General features: G+C 41.5%; 1 protein-coding gene across 1 annotated transcript; it reads left to right on the top strand.

Moving 5' to 3' along the window:
* The first annotated feature begins 5,434 nt into the window (after positions 1 to 5,434).
* On the top strand, positions 5,435 to 11,127 carry B2M (beta-2-microglobulin). Its single transcript, XM_027572171.1, has 4 exons — positions 5,435 to 5,587; positions 8,991 to 9,266; positions 9,785 to 9,812; positions 10,618 to 11,127. Exons 1-3 carry the CDS (start codon positions 5,521 to 5,523, stop codon positions 9,796 to 9,798), a joined length of 357 nt encoding a protein of 118 aa, XP_027427972.1. The 5' UTR covers positions 5,435 to 5,520; the 3' UTR covers positions 9,799 to 9,812; positions 10,618 to 11,127.
* The last annotated feature ends 8,764 nt before the right edge of the window (positions 11,128 to 19,891 follow it).

Here is a 19,891-nt window from a genome sequence, read left to right on the forward strand (position 1 = left end):
CTTAGAGTGGGTGCTGTGTTCCAAACTATACTAGTCTTTGTAGTTATAATTTTAAAATTCCTCACTTTCCAAACTAAATACAATATATATCCATGGCAGGATAAGCACCACACCTTAATGGTTTCGGGGGGTGGGGTGGGGAGAGTGAAATAAGAGACAGATGAGGGAACTTTCACTTTTACTTTAATTGTTTGCATTTTTCCAATGGGCATTACACTCATGTGTTGTGCTTGTAATTAAAAATAAAAAGTACCTTAAATACTGTAGTTACTGTCAAGAGGATTTGAGAGAATCAGAATTTCATAGGTCTGTAGTGCTTGATGTTTTTAATACCAAATGTGTATGGTTTTCCCAATAAAAACAAGTTGGCAGTTGAGAGAGCTTGGCGGTTACACACAAACCTGGGGCAGAGATTCCCCACCATCTGAATATCTTAACTGTCTTGAATCTTCCCATGTACTCTTCCTCAAATAGAGATAATGATACTTACTTTATATTGCTCTTGTGAAGTATCTTCTTTTTTTTTTAAGATTTTATTTATTTATTTGACTGAGAAAGACACAGTGAGAGAGGGAACACGAACAGGGGGAGAGGGAGAAGCAGGTTTCCTGCGGAGCACGAAGCCCGATGCGGGGCTCCATCCCAGGACTCTGGGATCATGACCTGAGCTGAAAGCAGACGCTTAATGACTGAGCCACCCAGGCGCCCCAGTGAAGTATTTTTCTCTCCTATGTACGGTGTCTGACTTAGCAGCTATCAAAAAAAAAGACTCGCACTGTGTTCCATTTCCTTTGGGCCTGTTGCCCATTATGTAACAGCTCTCAAATCTGACCATCAGCACAGACACCTCAGGTGGGTGCTAATAAATTAATTATTGTGCTGATTTTTTTTAAAGATTTTATTTATTTATTTGAGAGAGAGAATGAGAGACAGAGAGCATGAGAGGGAGGAGGGTGAGAAGGAGAAGCAGACTCTCTGCTGAGCAGGGAGCCCGATGTGGGACTCGATCCCGGGACTCCAGGATCATGACCTGAGCCGAAGGCAGTCGCTTAACCAACTGAGCCACCCAGGCGCCCTATTGTGCTGATTTTAACTCAAGATTAGAATCTCCTGGTGGGCATAGTCTGTTGTCCCCTTCTGCGTAATTGTTACAGTACTTTCCACAAAGCCTGCACTTAACTGACATTTGCTCAGTTTAATGGAATTGAACTCAAAAGATTGAGGACTTCCAGTCTCCAGATAGACCTAACCAGGTGTACTTTTCGACATGCAATAACCTTCAAACTCCTTAAATTAAACCACTTAACAATAGTCATCTCTGGGTTGTAGGATTACCAGTTTTAATTTTTTCTTTTTTAGAAAAGATTTTATTTATTTGAGAGAGAGAGAGACAGACAGCATGAGCAGGGAGAGGGGCAGAGGGAGAAGCAGACTCCCTGCTGAGCGGAGAGCCGACTCTGGACCTGAGCTGAAGCAGATGCTTAAATGAGCCACCCAGGCGCCCCTAATTTTCTTCTTTATAGTTTTTAGTATGTTCCAATTTTCTATCTTGTGCATATATTACTTTTGTGGGCAGAAAAAAAAATGTTAAGAAATAATCTTACCCATCTGGGTGCTGGTTCCTGTTTATCTACTTCCCCTTACCTTCTCATATGCTTTTAATCCTTGCCCAGAACTCCAAGCCAGCCAATGAATCCTTCCATTGAACCCCTTCTCTGAAAGTGATTTTCTAGTGGAAATTATGAGGCCTTTGGAATCAGACAGGCCAGTGTTTGAATCCCAGCCCAGTATGAATGTGGGCAAGTATCTTACCTCTCTATCTCCTCGTCTGTAAATGAAAGTAACACCTACCTTCTAGATTGTTGGGTAGTTTGGGTCAACAGCCTCACAAAATTTTAATTTGTATATGGATCACCTGGGATGTTACTAAAATGCAGACTCTGGTTTAATGTGTCTGGGACGGACCCAAGAGCCTGCATTTCTAAGAACACCTAGGTTTTGCTGATGCCAATGATGTATAGACCACACTTTGAATTGCAAGGGATTAATGACTTAACGTTTGAAAAAGCCCTGGCACAAATGTCCTACCTATGCTTGGTCTTCTCCTCTTGAGTGGGCCTGGTTTTCCTGGCTGTTTGGATGGGCCCATCTCAGAAAACTGCTGACCGAGATCCACTTGGTGCAACCCAACTCATTTGAGCATTAACCTATTCCTATTTTCTCCCCACTTTAGTATTGTTCTTTTTCTTTCTGTTCACGCACTTCATTCTTCTTCTGCCTGACAACAACACAGGTATCTGTGCTTTTGGGTTTTTTTTTTTAATAGCTTTATTCAGGTATAATTGACATACAATAAATTCTACTTAAACTGTACAGTTTAATAAGTTCTAAAATATGTATACATCCATGAAATCATCATCACACTCAAGATAAACTCATATCCATCAATCCCAAAGTTTCTTTTTGCTCCTGACTCTCCTCTACTCTGCACCTTCCTGAAACCACTCATCTGCTTTCTGTTCCATAGATTAGTTTGCCTTTTCTAGAGTTTTATATAAGCAGAATCATACAGTATATACTCTTTTTTTTGTCTAGTCTCTTTCATTCAGCACAATTATTTCATCCATGTTGTTGTGTACAGTACTTCATTCCTTGCTTATTGCTGATAGTATTACACTGTAGGGGTATACCACAATTTGTTTATCCAGTCACCTGTTGATGGACATTTGGATTGTTTCCAGCTTTTGGCTATTACAAATAAAGTTGCTATGAATATTTGTGTACAGGTCTTTGTATAAACATATGCTTTTATTTTCTCTTGGGTAGATACTTAGAATACCCAAGGCTGAATCATATGGTCAGTATATATTTAACTTTTTAAAAAACTGTCAAATTATTTTCCAAAGTGATTGTATCATTTTACATGGTATGAGAGTTCCAGTTTTTCCACATTCTTGAAAATATTTACTATTTTTAAAAAAGATTTCTTTTATTTATTTGAGAGAGAAAGAGAGTGAGTGGTGGGGGGAGGGTCAGAGGGAGAGAATCTTCAAGCAGACTTCTCACTGAACATGGAGCCCAACACCGAGCTTGATCTCATGATCCTGAGATCATGACCTGAGCTGAAACCAAGAGTCGGTCGCTTAACTGACTGAGCCACCCAGGCACCCTGAAATATTTACTATTTTGAATAAACATTCCCTGTAAAAAAATTTTTTGGGAAGGTCATACAGGCAAAAAAAAAAAAAATCCAACTGTTATTCCCATGCCTGGGAGATAAATTAAATTGCCATGTTTGTAGGTTTCCACAAGTTACCCTACTAAACAAACAGTGCTCTCAGTTAAAAAAAAAAGTTTTGGGGCACCTGGGTGGTACAGTCGGTTGAGCATCTGACTCTTGGTTTTGGCTCAGGTTGTGATCTCGGGGCTGTGAGATGGAGCCTGGTATCAGTCTCCACCCTCAGCACAGAGTTGGCTTGGGATTCTCTCTCCCTCTCCCACACACCCACCTTTTGCTCTCTCTCTCTCTCTCTCAAATAAATAAGTCTTTAAAAAAAAGTTTTATATCTCATTTTCATTCTCACTATTCAAAGCATGTCATAAATGGAAATTTAAGAAAAATACAGGAGTTCTCCAAACACAAAAAACTGAAAAATATATTTTCTCTGTCTTTATTGCATTTTAAAATTACTTTTTAAATTGGTTTTCTAAGTGAATAGGTCAGAATCTATCTATAGTGAATTTTAAGTATAGTATTTCTCTGTGATGTAGTAAACAGAGAATTTGGAGGTAAAAAATAGCCCTGTGTCTTCCTGTACTCCCAGGGAACTAGGAAACAATTCAACACAAACATTTCAGGCGTTAAGAGCCTTAAATGAGTTTTTTTAAAAACACAAACAAATGAGAGAAGCAAGAATGTCTTTACTCATAACTTTATGCATAACTATTATTCTTATACTTCGAGAGACTTATGGATAGAGCTGGTAGGAAAGCTAGGTAAAAAAACATCAATAATTATAGTATGCTTGTTAAACATAAAACACTCTGTTAGGAACTGTGTGAGGCTCTCTGTGCATTATCTCATTTCATTAGGTCCATGGAGAGTACTCTACTTTTTCTAGTTCAGACATGGCTTCCATAATAGGGGTTATTACAAGGTCTAAAAACATGTAAGAGAAATATATAACATATTTGTTGTTTCCTTGGGGAATCACAACCCAACTCTTTTTAACTGAAAACCATGGTGATTTCCAAGATCTCCGTCCTCCTGCCCCCCTGGTTCACTTCCTCTTCTCACTGTTCCACTGAGAGACTCGTGGACTCAGCTGCCATGTGACATCAGCATCTTTTTTAAGGTTATCTCTGGAGTATAGGTTTTCTTAAGTGGTCTAACATTGTTACGCTCTTAGAGTCAGTAGGTTTGACTTCTTTGGCTGGGCCCATGGCCAATGCAATCCAAATTCTCACTGAAATTTCAGTGCCCTTATCTTCCAAGTGTCTAAAGCATGAATGCAATGGCATCAGGAGAGTTTGAATCCTAGTCTCAGCTTTTGTTTCCCCTTATCCATAAAAATTAACGGGGTAATTCCTATTTCCTATTTATTCCTATATTTACTGGTTTGTTCATTCATTCAATCAATCATTCATTCATTCCATTTACCGAATGCCTACTATGTGCCAAACCATTCTAATGTAATTCACAGGGAATGATGTACCTAAAGAGGTCTGTAAACTCTAAGGCTCTAGGCAGTTACTGTTTTGCTATCAGTGGTTTTGTTTTTCCCACAAATCAATGAAACGAAGAAAATTACTTAAACAAAAGCAGGAAGATACAGAGAAGAATTTCTTGGCACAGGGCTTTATTTACAAAAAGAAACTTTTGCCTGAAGGAATTCAGGAGGCAAGAAGGTCCTTGTCCACTCTGCATGGTTCTCTGAGCCGTCCTCAGGAGGCGTCGAGGTTCCTGGACTATTTTTCTTGCCCAAAGAATCCAGAAACCCTACATTATATTCCTGGGTCATAGTTATTTATCCAAGTTCTCATTCTGCCCTGCACCATTCATCCTTGGTCCACTCTCTTAATCTTTGTGGGCTTGAGTTTCCTCGAATGAAAACCACAGGTCCTAAGGTCCCACCTGGCTGGGACATGGTAAGCAAGTTACTCTGAGGCTGGATGGTTCTCAAAGAGAGAGCGCTGGACCAAGGTAGGTCCAGCCCAAGTTCTACGATAGGAGGCCCTCTCCCGAGGCTCTGGCGCGCACCCAAGTCGGAGCGCAAGGGTCTATGGACAGCGAAGCCACTCGGTCCAACCCATGCCTTCCTAAGCATCACCGACCTTACAGGAAACTGAAACTGAAACCGGGAAAGTCCCTCTTTCTAACCTGGCCAGTCTTTGAGCGCTAGGAGACGAGTGACGGCCCAAGCCCGAAGGGTTCTGATTGGCGGTGCGCACAAGGAATATAAATGCAGGCGCCGGGCGGCGGGCCAGTCTTAGTCCCGCGCGGCTCGTGCTCGGGTGGCGATGGCGCTTCTCCTGACCTTCGTCTTCGTCGGGCTGCTCTCTCTCTCCAGCCTGCATGCCGTCCAGTGTGAGTGTCCCCTTTTGCCCTAGCCCTTCTCCTGTACTCCAATCTTTTTGGCATTCTCCGCATTAATTCTGTAATGCACCCACCCCTCCTCCTCCCTAGTTCTCCCCCGCCTGGGGGCTAGCCGCGGGCTTGGTCTGCGGGTGGGGAAGCGGTGGGTGGCCGGGGAGTGGGGAGTAAGGAGGGGGTGCGAGCCCAGGACGCAAGCCTCTTTTTTCTTCTTCGGGAGAGGGGGACGCGGGAGGCCTCCGGCATGTGCGTGCCCGGTGGGTCGGGACAAAGTTTCGGGGTGATGACAGACTTCGAAACGAGCGAGGTGGGGGGAGGGTTTCTCTTCCGCGGAACCTCTAGCTACCCGGGTGCAGCTGTCCGCCTGGGAGGGCGGAAAGGCGGGTCCCAAAAGCGGGGAGGCGAGGGCTGTGAAAGGGTGGGGACACCCGTCTGGGCTTTGCGGGAGGCACCGCGCGCGTACATCAGTCCGCTGCAACTGCTCTTCTCGGACCCCGGGGGCTTCGGGCTTCCTCCGCAACGCCCCGCGGGTTGCCGGCCCCACGAATATGCGGCGAAACCGTAGGGAAGGAATCCACACCTGGAGTTTGTAGAATGTTTGGAGGTGTTACAAAGCGCTTTGACATCGTTAATTCACTTGTTACCGTTCCTTGTCGCTTTTATTTTTTTTAATTTTTTTTAAAGATTTTATTTATTTATTTGAGAGAGAGAATGAGATAGAGAGCACGAGAGGGAAGAGGGTCAGAGAGAGAAGCAGACTCCCTGCTGAGCAAGGAGCCCGACATGGGACTCGATCCCAGGACTCCAGGATCATGACCTGAGCCGAAGGCAGTCGCTTAACCAACTGAGCCACCCAGGCGCCCCCTTGTCGCTTTTAATAATCATAAGAGCTAGTCGTTATTGATAAGGAGCGTGCTGGGGACGTTGTGTGCTTTATGCCATTTGGTTCCGAGATGAGCCTGCGATGTAAATGCGGTGGTTAATATCATCAGCATTTCATAATAAGGAAACTGAGACACCAAGAGTTTAAGTAACTTAATCACCACGGGGGAGAAATGGCAGACAATCTAGCGGGAGCAGAGCTTTTTTTTGTGGGGGTCTGCGCCCTTTGGCTGCAAACTCTGCGGTTTTTCAATACCTCCTCGTCACCTTCTGGTGAGATTCTTGCCAGCAAGCTGGAGAGCCTGGGGCCCTGTTGCCTTTTCTTCACAGAGGGCTTCCTTTTTGGCTCTTTGCCTGGTTCTTTCCAAGATGAACTAAGCTTCTACTTTCTGTTTTGAAAAAGCGAAGGTTTACCAGTCAGGGAGATTGTAAAACCAGTGATAAGGGTAATCAACATGGTTACCCAGGTCGTCTGTCAGGGACACTCTACCTCTGGAGCACAATATACCAGAACCCTCATATTTTCCCCTCACAAAAGCTTCTGTGAAGCGGGGGTTTTTGATCATAAAAAAAATTTAATTTATAATCTGTTTACAAAATAAAGCACAAATACTATTATTGATATTTGCTGGCGACCACAGAAACAATTTTAAAAATAACAAGCTGACATTAAAAGAAAAATCTTAATTTGAAAATTTCCAAAGTAATACATGCCACAAAGAGATCATTTCTAGAAGATACTCTGGAGGGGCGCCTGGGTGGTTCCTTCGGTTAAGCATCTGCCTTCCACTCCGGGCATGATTCTGGGGTCCTGGAATTGAGCTCCACCTAGGGCTCTCTGGTCAGCGGGGAGTCAGCTTCTCCCTCTATGCTCTCTCTCTCTCTCTTTCTCAAATAAATAAATAGAAATCTTAAAAAAAAAAAAAAGATACTCAAGAAATGGGTAATGATGATTTGCCTCTGGGGGTCTATTTTTTGCTCTGTCCCCTGTGTGGGTTTTGTTTCACTGTGGACATAAATTGATGTTTCCCTTAAGCTTCAGAAGCTCAATTAACTGTCTCAGAGTCACAGAACCAGTGAGTGGCTGAGCCCAGATTCAAACCCAGGCCTTGTCTGATACTTGTCCACCTCTTAGAAAATGTTATTGTGATGTTCTTGCAGAACCCTGCCTGGATCCCTCAAAGAGAGAATTCTAGGCCTGATGAACCTGTGCTCTGACTCATGGCATTTATTACATTCTAATTATTAGAAGTTCCGATACAAAGAGCTTTCTGATTTGTCTTCACTTTTAACTTTATGAAAAAAAAATCAGAGCTTCATTGGGATCCCTAGGCTAGCTCCTAGTGGGGCTGGTGACCTTTCTTTTGATGACAGGGTGTTTCTAGACAGATAAACCCGGTCAGAGTAGCCTAGTACTCCTCCTCCTGCCACCTCCTGGACACGGAGGAGCTGCCCTTTAGTAAACACATACACCGCATGTACGTGTATTTAAAAGTGAATTATACACATATATTAGTGTCAATCTGTACATTTAGTGGCAGTAACAGTTCTCTTCATTGGATGAAAAATATGGAATGGAGTTTATAATAGTTTCTTTCCATATCTCCAGGGATGGTCTAGTTATGCATCCCATTTTGGAAACTACTATTCTATGCAGTAACATATTCCCAACGTAGCAGTTAAAACAATCCCCTGAGAGTGCTAATTAAAAATGCAAATACCAGTCTTGCACACATTACCCCACTTGGTCACAGTGGAGAGTATGTTCTTTCTCATTTGCAACAGTCCTCACCCTGCCCTATTGTTCTTACCCAGCCCAATTCACTCATTTATGGTATTTCTGGCCTCTCTACGCATTTAAGTTTGGTTTGAGGCAATAATAACAATATCTGCCACTTCCTGAGCAATTGCTGTGTGCCAGGTATTATACTAGATGCTTAATACATGTTGAGAAGTCAGATGGGTGTGGATCTAGGCAGGAGCAGGAACCAAAAAGGAAAGGAATAGACATTAAAAAAAAAAAAAAAAAGATGGGCTGAAACAAGGTACAATAACAAGTTTTTTGATGTGGCTATTATGAAGAGTGTGTGAAGTGAGAAATGAAGTTTGAAAAGTAGGTTGGGGCCAAATCATGAGGACTCTTGAGAGATGTGTGAAGGAATTATATGGGTGCTAATAAGCCATCAAAAGTTCTTGAGAGTCTCCACCGAAAGGTTCTTAAGGATTTGGCACAAATTCCAGTGACAGAAGATAATAGTACTAGAAATCTGCTAGAAAAAAACCAAAAAGCCACAAGTAGAGGAATTATGTGGAAAAGATACTAAGTCGTGGTTTATCCCTCAAAGTGGAGGTAGCCTTTTGGAAAAGTGGAAGTTCATTTGGCCAGAGTAGAAATGGAACTGGGAGAAATCAGTGATCAAATTTAAACATTTGTTGCCTGATATAGCTTTAGACCAAGGTAGTCCCAACTGAAATACTCTGCAATTTTCATTTGTCTTTCCCTTATGTCCCTCAGATGCTCCAAAAATTCAGGTTTACTCACGTCACCCAGCAGAGAATGGAAAGCCAAATTTCCTGAACTGCTACGTGTCAGGGTTCCATCCACCAGAAATTGAAATTGAACTGCTGAAGAATGGAGAGAAGATGAAGGCCGAACAGTCAGACCTGTCTTTCAGCAAGGACTGGACTTTCTATCTTCTGGTCCACACTGAATTCACTCCCAACGGACAGGATGAATTTAGCTGCCGTGTAAAGCATGTTACTCTCAGTGAGCCCCAGATCGTTAAGTGGGGTAAGTTTTTAAGTTCTTTCCTTAGCTACTGACAGTTGTATCTGAATATAGGCATAGCTTAAAGCTGCTTTGATATAAAAAAAAATCTTCATACTGGGATTGACAGGGAACATTATTAAAGCTCTGGTAAGTGGCCCCTTCCGAGACACCTATGCACAGCCGGAGTCCCGAAACAGTAGTTTCCCTCTAGCAGAAACAGGGAGTGGCAGCAGCCCGCACCTGCACAAATGCACATGAACTTCCCGTGTTTCCTACCTTCTGGCCTCCTTGGGCTTTCCTGACAGCCTCATGGATTAGAACCATCAAAGGTCTCAGGGAGGCACAGGCCTTTGTCTGTAGGCCCTGCTATCCTACTGCCCTATCCAGTACTCCCTGGCTGGGTTGGGATCTGAGGCTAGTAGGCAAGGTTGGGCCCTACTGGGTAGTCATGGTTAGGGACAACAATGTTTTAGACATTTGTTAGTAGTGTTTTGAAAGTAAAGCTTACTCTCTTTCTTTCTCCGCTTTCTTTTTCACAGAGCGAGACAACTAACCAACATAATGGAGGTAGGTTTCTAACCTTAAGAAAATACTTTTCTTGTTTTGCTGTCCTGGGGACTATTTACAGACAACTCTGTAGGATAACCCTCATTATAGGGAAGACATTAATCAGGGTAGCATTTCAGCAGGTAAGAAGGAATCCTACAGGGAATGTGGAGTGGCATGAGAAAGGTGTGTAGCCCCAGTCTAAAGCTGCCAGTGTCCCTAGCTCTCTAAAAAAGTCAGAGGAGCTATTGGAGAACTGTACCAGGATAGAGGCAGCTAGTTACCCACACTACCTGCAAGGATTTGATCTTTCTTCTTCCATTTCTGTGATGGGCATCCCTGGGCTTTTAGACATGAACTATTCTCTTCCTTTGCATAGCAGTTGCTTTAGTACTCAGCAGTGTGAAAGAGGGAGGAATTGGACTTCTTTGCATTGTTGGAGTCCAGAGGTAGAAAATCCAGCTTTTCCATGAAATTTATCTCCACAGAGTACCATGCTACTGAAAACCTATTCAAATTTCCTGTTACATCCTAGCACAGGGAAATTCATTTGAGAGAGCCTCAGACAGTTTGGGTGACCTGCCGGAGTCACACAGTTACTAAATGGGAGAGCTGGGATCTGAACTCAATACCAGCCTTCTTTCCTGTAAGGTTGTCGGAGAACCAATGGGATAAATTAATGGGCTGTGCTCTTTTTAATGGGTTTGGAAAATTGTCTGCATCTATTTCTTTTACAACACAGCAAAAGTTGGACAAATTTGGTGGTGCGATCTATAATCTAAATAAAATAAATGTATTTGCTAACAAATCTATTTTCTTTTTCCAGGTTTGAAGATGGTGCATTTAGATTGAACAAATATATGTTCCTTTAATGCTGATATGCTTTTATGCTTTTTGAATACAAATCATAAAGTTACATTGATGATCATACAAATATAATCCTCATTGCTAATTCTACATTGGTCATTGTGTTGCTATATTTGACCTGTCTGGGCAGGTAGCTGTAGTTGTGGGGCTGGAAGCTTAGAGGTGGGGAGGGGAGAATTCTCATGTTCACCATCAATATCTTGGTCAGATCTGAACTGTTCAGTCTATTCACTCAAAACTGGATAAGAAGATAGTTATGCATGTTTAGAGTTAATTTCCAATTTGCATACTTTGTTTAGAATTTGGGGGAAATTTTTTGAAAGATAATTGTCAAATTATCAGAAATTTGTTATAGTGGGTAAGACACTCATATAAAATTCATATTCACCTCTTACATCATAGACATTATTGCACATAATTTGACTTATGTTAATTTTGTTTCAATAATTAAAATAATGGTAAAACTTGATGTGTTCAGTTTTCTTATATATCAGTCCCTCTCTTACCCTTTTTTTTTTGAAGGTTTTATTTATTAGACAGAGAGAACACAAGCAGAGGGAGGGGCAGAGGGAGAGGGAGAAGGAGACTCCCTGCTGAGCAGGGAGCCCACTTTAGGGCTCCATCCCAGGACCATGGGATCAGAACCTGAGCTGAAGGCAGGTACTTAACTTAACTGAGCCACCCAGGTGCCCCCCCCCCCTTTGTTTTCGAACAGGAAAACAGTTTTCAAGTATCACTTGGAAAAGAGTGAAACCCCTGTTATATAGGGCTTGACTCACAGTGGAAGGGGCCTCAGCGATCCGCATTTTACAGATGAGGAACAAGATCCCAGGGAAATTAAATGACTTAGGGTGACACAGTGATCTGCTGGGAGACCATGTCTGTTTTTTAGCCAGTGTTCTGTTCCTTAGGCCAAGACACAAGGAATGTGTAGACTCTTAAGAGGAATCAAAAGTACCTGAGGGTTTCATATTTTAGCAAGCAATAGATAAACTTTGAATGAAAAATACTAGATTTTTCAATTTCAAAATATAGTTCATACATGCAGCATTGTGCATTTGTTTGGCCAAGAATTTGTTAGTGCTAAGTACTGACAAGATGAATAAAACACAAAACTGCTCTCAAACTGCTTCAGTTTAGTGGAGGGGCAGACATGTGATCAAACATTTAAAAAACATCCTGATATTGCTTCTCGGCCTTTTGGCTAAGATCAAGTGTGTAAAAAACACCCTGATAAAGAGTATAATGTAGGTATGCCCAAAGAACTAGGTGATAGGAAAATGTGTTCAAGGGACAACAAGAAACTTTAGGTGTTAGGGAAGCCATTTGCTTGAGGTGAGACTTGGTAGATAGTGGTTCTCCTGAATGGTGAGTGGAATCTGGGGTTTCCAGGCCGGGGCGGGGTGGGGAGGCAAATTATGGGAAGTATGAAGGTATGACAGGTGTGGGTAATTCCAAACAGCAGAGCAAGGGTATTTGAGGGAATGCTTGCAGGAACTCAGCTGAGCAGATTGAGCAGTGACTTACTTAAGACTGGTCACTCTCCATCCTAAATGCACATTAGAATCACCTGTGGAACTTGTTAAAAATTACTAGCTCTAAGAAATAAAGTCTATCAAAAACAAAAACAGGGGCACCTGGGTGGATCAGTCGGTTAAGCGTCTCCCTTTGGCTCAGGTCACTATCCCAGGGTCCTGAGATCCAGACCCACATCAGGCTTCTCCAGTTCCCTTGCTGCAATTTTGTCCTGTTCTTTCATTTGTGACATATTCATGTCTCATTTTATCTAACTCTGTCTGTTTCTGTTCGGTAGGAAAGTCTCTTGCTCTTGAAAGTAGTGGGCAGGGTGTGCACTTTTAACAAGCTGGTGCCAATCCTTTTCCACAGGGGATGAGCAGCTGCTTCAGAGATCAGGGTCAGAGGAGGGTGCTCCACAAAGCACATGCAGGCAGGGACTGCGGAGCCCACAAGTTGTGTGTGCTGGTCCTTTCCCACAGGGGATACACAGCTGTCACCAAGATGGAGCCAGTTGGGGCAGGCAGTTTTAACAAGGTGCGCACATCCTTCATGGGATGTGACTGCCGTGGCAGTGCCAGGACTGAGGCTCTGCAAAGTGTGCAGTCCAGATATGCAACGTTGGCAAGGTTTGCGCTAGTCCTCTAGGGGAAGGGACCTGCAGCGCTGGTCCAGTTGGAGGGGGCAGCGTGTGGTGTAAGCAGGTAGTGAAAGCCTGTGCTGTGCTGGTTTCTGCAGGTGGCTCTGTGTTTATGCTTGGGGCGGGGGAGGGAGAGGGAAATGACATCTGCCAGCTCCTTTGTTCCTGGAGAAGTCCTTCACTGAACTCTGAGACTAGTGAATAATTCTCCCTCCCATATGCCCCAGGCGTTTTCCTAATTGCTGCTTCTCAGCCAAATCTCCATGGACTGTTTGTTGTGGGGTCTCTTTAAGGGCAGGGACTCAGTTTCCTATCACTCTCTCAGCTCTCCTAGATCTGAGACTGCTGATTTGTAAAGTTCCAGGCTTTAAGTCCTGTGGTTGTAAGAACTTTGGAAATTCAGCCCAGCCCCTCTGGTTTTCAAAGCCAAATGTTTTGGGGATTCCTCTTCCCAGTGCAGGCTCCCCGGTTTGATAGTCTGTTTCTTTTTCCTCACCACATCCACAGCTCCCTTCCTACTGCAACCAGACCCATGGTTGAGATAGTTCCCTATCTCATCTCTGCCCTTCCTACCCTCTACAATGTGGCCTCTCCTCTACATTTAGTTGTAGTGTCGGTTTTGCCAGTCCCTGAGTCGTTTTTCTGTTATTTACACTGATGTGCGTGTTATCTATAGTTGTGTCTGTGGGACGAAGTGAGCTTAGGGTCCTCCTACTTGGCCATCTTCCCTGGAAGTCCAGAACAATCAAAAGTAGACTTTTTTTTTTTAAAGATTTATTTATGAGAGAGAGAGAGCAAGCACATGAGCATGGGGTAGAGGGGCAGAGGGAGAGGGAAAGAAAGTCTTGAGAGTCTGTGCTGAGACGGAGCCCGATGCAGGGCTCCATCTCATAACCCTGAGATCACGACCTGAGCCAAAACCAAGAATCTGTCACTCAACTGATTATGCCACACAGGTGCCCCTTGATAGTAGACTTTTTAAAAAATATAATTATTCTACATACTTCTATATGATTGAATTTTTACATCTTTTATTATTTGAGTATAGTTCATTATTTTAAAAAATAAGGTGTTTATATAGGCAGAAAGGAAAAAAAATCTTGTTAATCTCACCAGCCAGAGATGATCACTTATCAGTATTCAATGTGGCATGGTTAGCTTTTCAAGAGATTTTCATTTTTTGCTTTATTTGTATTTTATTTTAAAATTTTAAAAGATTTTACTTTTAAATAATCTCTATACCCAACATGGGGCTCCATCCCACAACGCTGAGATCAAGAGTTTCATGCCCCATGGACTGAGCCAGCCAGGCACTCCTGTTTTGTTTTGTTTGTTTGTTATTTATTTTAAAGATTTAATTTATTTATTTGACGGAGAGCATGAAAGAGTGCACAAGCAGGGGGAGCTGCAGGCAGAGGGAGAGGGAGAAGCAGGCTCCCTGGGACACAGGGCTCCCTCCCAGGACCCCAGGATCATGACCTGAGCTGAAGGCAGCTGTTTAACCCACTGAGCCACCCAGGCGCCCCTGTTTTTTTTTTTTTTTAAAGGGTCATTGTTGAAACCGAAGATGACACAAATAGGTGGAAAGACAGTCTATGCTCATGGATTGGGAAAACAAATATTGTTACAATGTCCACACTATCTAAAGCAATTTACAAATTTAATGCAATTCCCCATTAAATACCAACAGCATTTTTCATAGAACTAGAACAAATAGACCTAAAGTTTGTATGGAGCCACAAAAGACTCTGAATAGCCAAAGCAACCTTGAGAAAGAAGAATAAAATCACAGTCCCAGATTTCAAGATATACTGCAAAGCTATAGTAGTCAAAATCGTGTGGTACTGGCACAAAGATAGGAACATATTTCAATGGAATTGAAGAGAGCCCAGAAATAAACCCATGATTATATGGTCAATTAATTTACAACAAAGAAGGCAAGAATATGCAATGGGAAAAAGACAGTCTCTTTAACAAACAGTGTTGGGAAAACTGGACAGCTACATGAAAAGAATGCACCTGGACCACTTTCTGACACCATACACAAAAATAAACTCAAAATGAATAAGGACCTAAATGTGAGATCTGAAACCATAAAAATCTTAGAAGAGAGGACAGGCAGTAAGTTCTCTGACATCAGCTATAACATCTTTCTAGCTACCTCTCCTGAGGCAAGGGAAACAAAAGCAAAAATAAACATTGGGACTACATCAAAATAAAAACCTCTGCACAGCAAAGGAAACAACCAACAAAACTAAAACACAACTTACTGAATGGGAGAAGATATTTGCAAATCACATATACAATAAAGGTTTAGATCCAAAATATGTAAAGAACTATAAAACTCAACACACACAAAAAAACAAATAATCCAATTAAAAATGGGCAGAAGACATGAACAGACATTTCTCCAAAGAAGACATACAGATGGCAAACAGACACATGAAAAGATGTTCAACATCACTCATCATCAGGGAAATACAAATCAAAACCACAATGAGATACTACGTTACACCTGACAGAATGGCTAAAATCAAAAACATAAGAAACAGTGGTGTTGGAGAGGATGTGGAGAAAAAGGAACACTTGTTCATTTTTGGTGGGAATGCAAACTGATGCAGCCCCTGTGGAAAACGGTATGGAGTTAAAAATTGAATTATCATATGATGCAGTAATTCCACTACTGGGTATTTACAAAGAATACAAAAACACTAATTCGGAGGAATACATGCATCCCAAGTATTCATAATGGATGGATAAAGAAGATGCAAGATATATATATATACACACACACATATATATACACATATATATACATATATACAATAGATAAAGAAGATGTGATATATATATTTATATATACATATATATAATAGAATATTACTTAACCATAAAACAGAATCAAATCTTGCCATTTGAACAACGTGGATTGGATCTAGACGGTATAATGCTAAATGAAGGAGGCAAACAAAATACATGATTTCACTCATGTGGAATTTAAGAAACAAAACAATTGAACAAAGAAAAAAGAGACAAACCAAACAATAACAACAATAACAGACTCTTAACCATAGAGAAAAAACTGGTGGTTACCAGAGAGGAGGTAGGTGGGAAGATGAGAAAAACAGGTGAAGGGGATTAAGAGGACACATACCGTGATGAGCACTGAATAATGTATAGAATTGTTGAATCACTATATTGTACAACTGAAACTAAAATAACACTGTATCTTAATTATACCGGAATGTAGAAAGAAAGAAAGAGAGAGAGAGAAAGAAAGAAAGAAAGAGAGGGAGGGAGGGAGGGAGGAGGAAGGGAGTGGGAAAGGAAGGAAGGAAGGAAAGCAACATTGCACTGAGTGTACATATTTCCAAGAACATGGCTTTGGAAAAGTATTATTTAGTTTAATGTCTAGTTTTTGAAATTATATTTTGACAATATCAGAAGAAATAAAACATAAGAAATGGTCATTGTTATTATTATGATGTTTGTTTAAAAATTTTTTTTAACAATAATTGTTATATCTCTTTTTTTTCATTCTCCCTAATGAAAACATGGCATACATGGAAACAATACAGGCACTGGCAAATGTTGTCTTTTCTAGTGTTTGTGTACAATCACCCTCCCAATATCTTCGGGCTGTTGCTTTTTGCTTTATTTCTTATACCCTAAGCTCTTGAGCAAAAATTCAAGGTCTTTCCTTAATAAAATAAATATTTTGTCTGTGATGTGGTCATTAAGGTTTTAGGGGCAAAAGCTAGCTTTATCTCTCCTTGGATTCTAGGCTTTTTTTTTTTAATTTTCATTTTTTAATTCAGTAAAATTTAGTTTCCAACTTCATAATTTTGGTTTCTAGCATTATCTATTTTCAATTCATTGCCTTTTCAATTTTTAATTTTAGCCATATGCTTGTTATTAGATTCCTCTTTTTTGTAGAGAACTATCATTATAACGTCCCATGGAATCTCACTGAAGATCAGAAACAGTTTTTAGAGGTCTCAACCTTCTCTTTAGAGGTCTCAACCTTCTCTTTAAACCTTCAAAAAGGTAGTGTCCTACTGACTTCCTTACTATCCCTATGGAATATACCAGAGTTCTCAACTTACTGATTCCCTGTCCGAACGATCAGAACTTTTTTTTAGAAATGTGATATGCATAGAGAATTCATAATCCCTATTTTGATCTAATTTTCATTTAATATCTGAGTTCTAGCTCTTCTGTTTATAATCCATCTCTGACCTTTGAACAAATCTGTCTAGTTCTATCTCTATAGGTCCTGGTTTCAACTCATGCTATCAGATGACTTTCTCACTTCAGCTCTCGGTAGATATACTACCCTAGGCAGGGGCTGGTCCTTGATGGGCATCATACTGTTATAGCAAGAAATGTTTCACAAAAGGCATCTGATATGGTCTAAATAAGATTGATCTTTACTATAATCTAATTAAGATTAATTAATAAATACTCATTGTTTAGAAATAATTATCCATTGACCTAAAGTCAACAAAACTCTTTTTTTCTAATATTAAAATATACAATTGTTTGGAGGGGAGGGGGAGCAACTTGAAATAAATCAGAGAACACCTTCACATTCATCATTCTTCTCATATACTTCAAATTTGTATTTAATGCCTTCCTCTTCCTGCACATCAGAAAGAACACCTGGGGGAAGTTTTTATTTCTCCAAATTAATTTCTGGAAAAAAAAGTGTCACTTTCAAATTCCTGCACAATCCTTGTCACAAATAGTCTAAGGTGGCCCGGCTTGTTCATGCCTTCCTTATAAACAGAACTGACTCCCACTATCCAAACCATGTCCACTTTATTTGCTAATTCTGGTGGCTCAAAAACTTTTAAGTCATCATCCAGACTTTTGGCAAGAAAATGAACTTCGTGTGGGTTCCTCAAGGTCTCTGAGCACTGAATCAATTCTGTCCTTTAAAGGTCGATTCTTCTCGGGAATAGAGAACCATGTCTTCCTACCCATAATCACCAAATTCTGTTTACCTTCTACTGAGGAGGATGTGGTCATTCTCTGGAAATACTTGAACTCATTCCTGAATGAGGGCCGTGGCACGTCCCCGTTCTTGCTGATGCCCCTGTTCTGAGACACAGCAAGGATGCAGTTTACCAGACAAACCTTGACAGCAACTATACACACCTCTGAGCTGGCACTCCACCCTGGGATTCCCCATGCCCCACCCAGCTTGGGGGGGAAATTGTCTCCTTGGACTCTAGGCTTTTAGGAAAAAAATCAAAGACTAACCAATTTGGGTCCTAGATATCTGAGCAGTTTGATTGGAAACTTCATGCATTAAAAACAATTCTGATACTTTGGAGAGCAATAAGAAGGAAGATAAACCTTAGAAAAAAAAACCTGGTAAATAGAATTAAGAAAAAAATTTAGTCATGCATCAAGCACTTACTATGATTAAAAAGTCTTTGAAAAGAAGAAGATATTTCTATCTTTATAACAGACAGGCCTAACTGAAGACCACAATAATGTGAGGCTTCCCCTCCCCCACGGGCCACTTCCTCTTTTTACTGTTTTCATTTAGAAAAAACAGAGAGCACTCTTGCTGCCCCACAATGCCCTAGTGCTATTTGAAGGGGTTTTCTAGTCATCCTTACTGTATGGAAGTGTGCATGCCATTTTCATCATCTGCAGAGTCAGGGAGAATGTTAGGTTGAGATCTTGCAGAAGCAGGCCCCGACTCCAGAATTTGGATGTATATGGCTTACAAAAACAGGGCTTCCAGGAGAAATCAATAAGGGAGTTGGTGGGGGGGGAGGATGAAGGAGAGGGAATGGGGAGAAGCCAAGTGAAGGGGTGATTTCAGAAGTCCCACACTCAGCCTGGTCCCATGGGAGCTCTAAAACAAAGGAATACCCCTCCAAGTTAGTTCTGTCTTGAAGCAAAGAAGCTGGGCTTTGGCACCTCACAACAGCCTGTCTTTGGCTATATGCTGCAGAGTGTGTTGTGTGATGAAACATAAAATTCCCAGGTACTTCCAGCTCACTCCAGTGCCTTAGGGTAATCTGCAGGGCTGGGGTAATGTGCAGGTGCTAGTTGTTAGCAGCAAAATATCAAAAAGCTGGGTATGGGTTTGTAGAGTCTGGGTGGAGCATCAGTCGGCTACTGAGAGTTTCCTGTCAACTTCCTCTGCAGGGCCCACAACACATGCAGTCCCTAACTTCCACTAAAAGTTTCAAATTTCTAGGGGCTAGCATTAAAGTGTGAATACCACTGAACTCAGACCTGAGTCTGAATTCTAATTCCACAAAAGAAATTGGAGAAATCATTACTACTGGCTTGACTCTGTCACCATATCCATAAAATGGGATAATTATTCCTACATCATAAATTTATTCACTTATTTGATCAATCAGTTATTCAATGAATATGGAGCATCTCCTCCATGCCAGGCACTGTTCAAGCGTTATTCTGAGAAGGAGATGGTGGTGAGAAGAGCTCCATAAAATGTAAAGCTCCAGGTAACTGCTTTTACTTGCAGTGGTTATTTATTTTCATAGCTCCCTACAGCAAGTAAAATTACCTAAAACCACAGCAAAGGGATAAAAGGGAAAACTTTTTGGCACTTAACTGGTAAAAAAAAGAAACCATGCCTCCAGTTCTTTCCATGGATGGCTTTAGGTAAAAGTCCTCCTCATTCTGGACAGGTCCCTAAAGAGAAGCCTGCTCTCTTCTGGCAGCCTCAGGATTTCTGGGAATGATCTTGCTCACAGAATTTACAAACTGCATTCCCAGGAGCTGCTAGTCCTGCCTCTGTCACAGCTCATCCTCTTTCAAATCTCTTAATTTTTCCTGGCCTCAGTTTTCCTACCTGTAAAATGAAGGGTTCTGCCACTAACTGGTGATGGCACAGTAAGCAGGTCATTTGCATATAGGAGACTTCTCTGCTCAATTTCTAGGGTGGGGAGTCAGTACTCAAGCTCAGGCTTGATAGACTGATGGGCACAGGCCCCAGGACTCCATTGTAGATTAGAAGTTTTAACTCCAATCAGATCCAACTCCCCCCACCCCATTTTCCCCAACACCTCCTTTTAAGGAGATCAAG

This window comes from Zalophus californianus, chromosome 6 (assembly GCF_009762305.2).
Source record: "Zalophus californianus isolate mZalCal1 chromosome 6, mZalCal1.pri.v2, whole genome shotgun sequence".
Taxonomy (NCBI): domain Eukaryota; kingdom Metazoa; phylum Chordata; class Mammalia; order Carnivora; family Otariidae; genus Zalophus; species Zalophus californianus.

Bases quoted from the DNA above. Each gene is read 5' to 3' on its own strand.
- B2M (XM_027572171.1), top strand. From the start codon at position 5,521: ATGGCGCTTCTCCTGACCTTCGTCTTCGTCGGGCTGCTCTCTCTCTCC. The intron at 5,588-8,990 runs GTGAGTGTCCCC...TATGTCCCTCAG, and splicing joins CAGCCTGCATGCCGTCCAGT to ATGCTCCAAAAATTCAGGTT.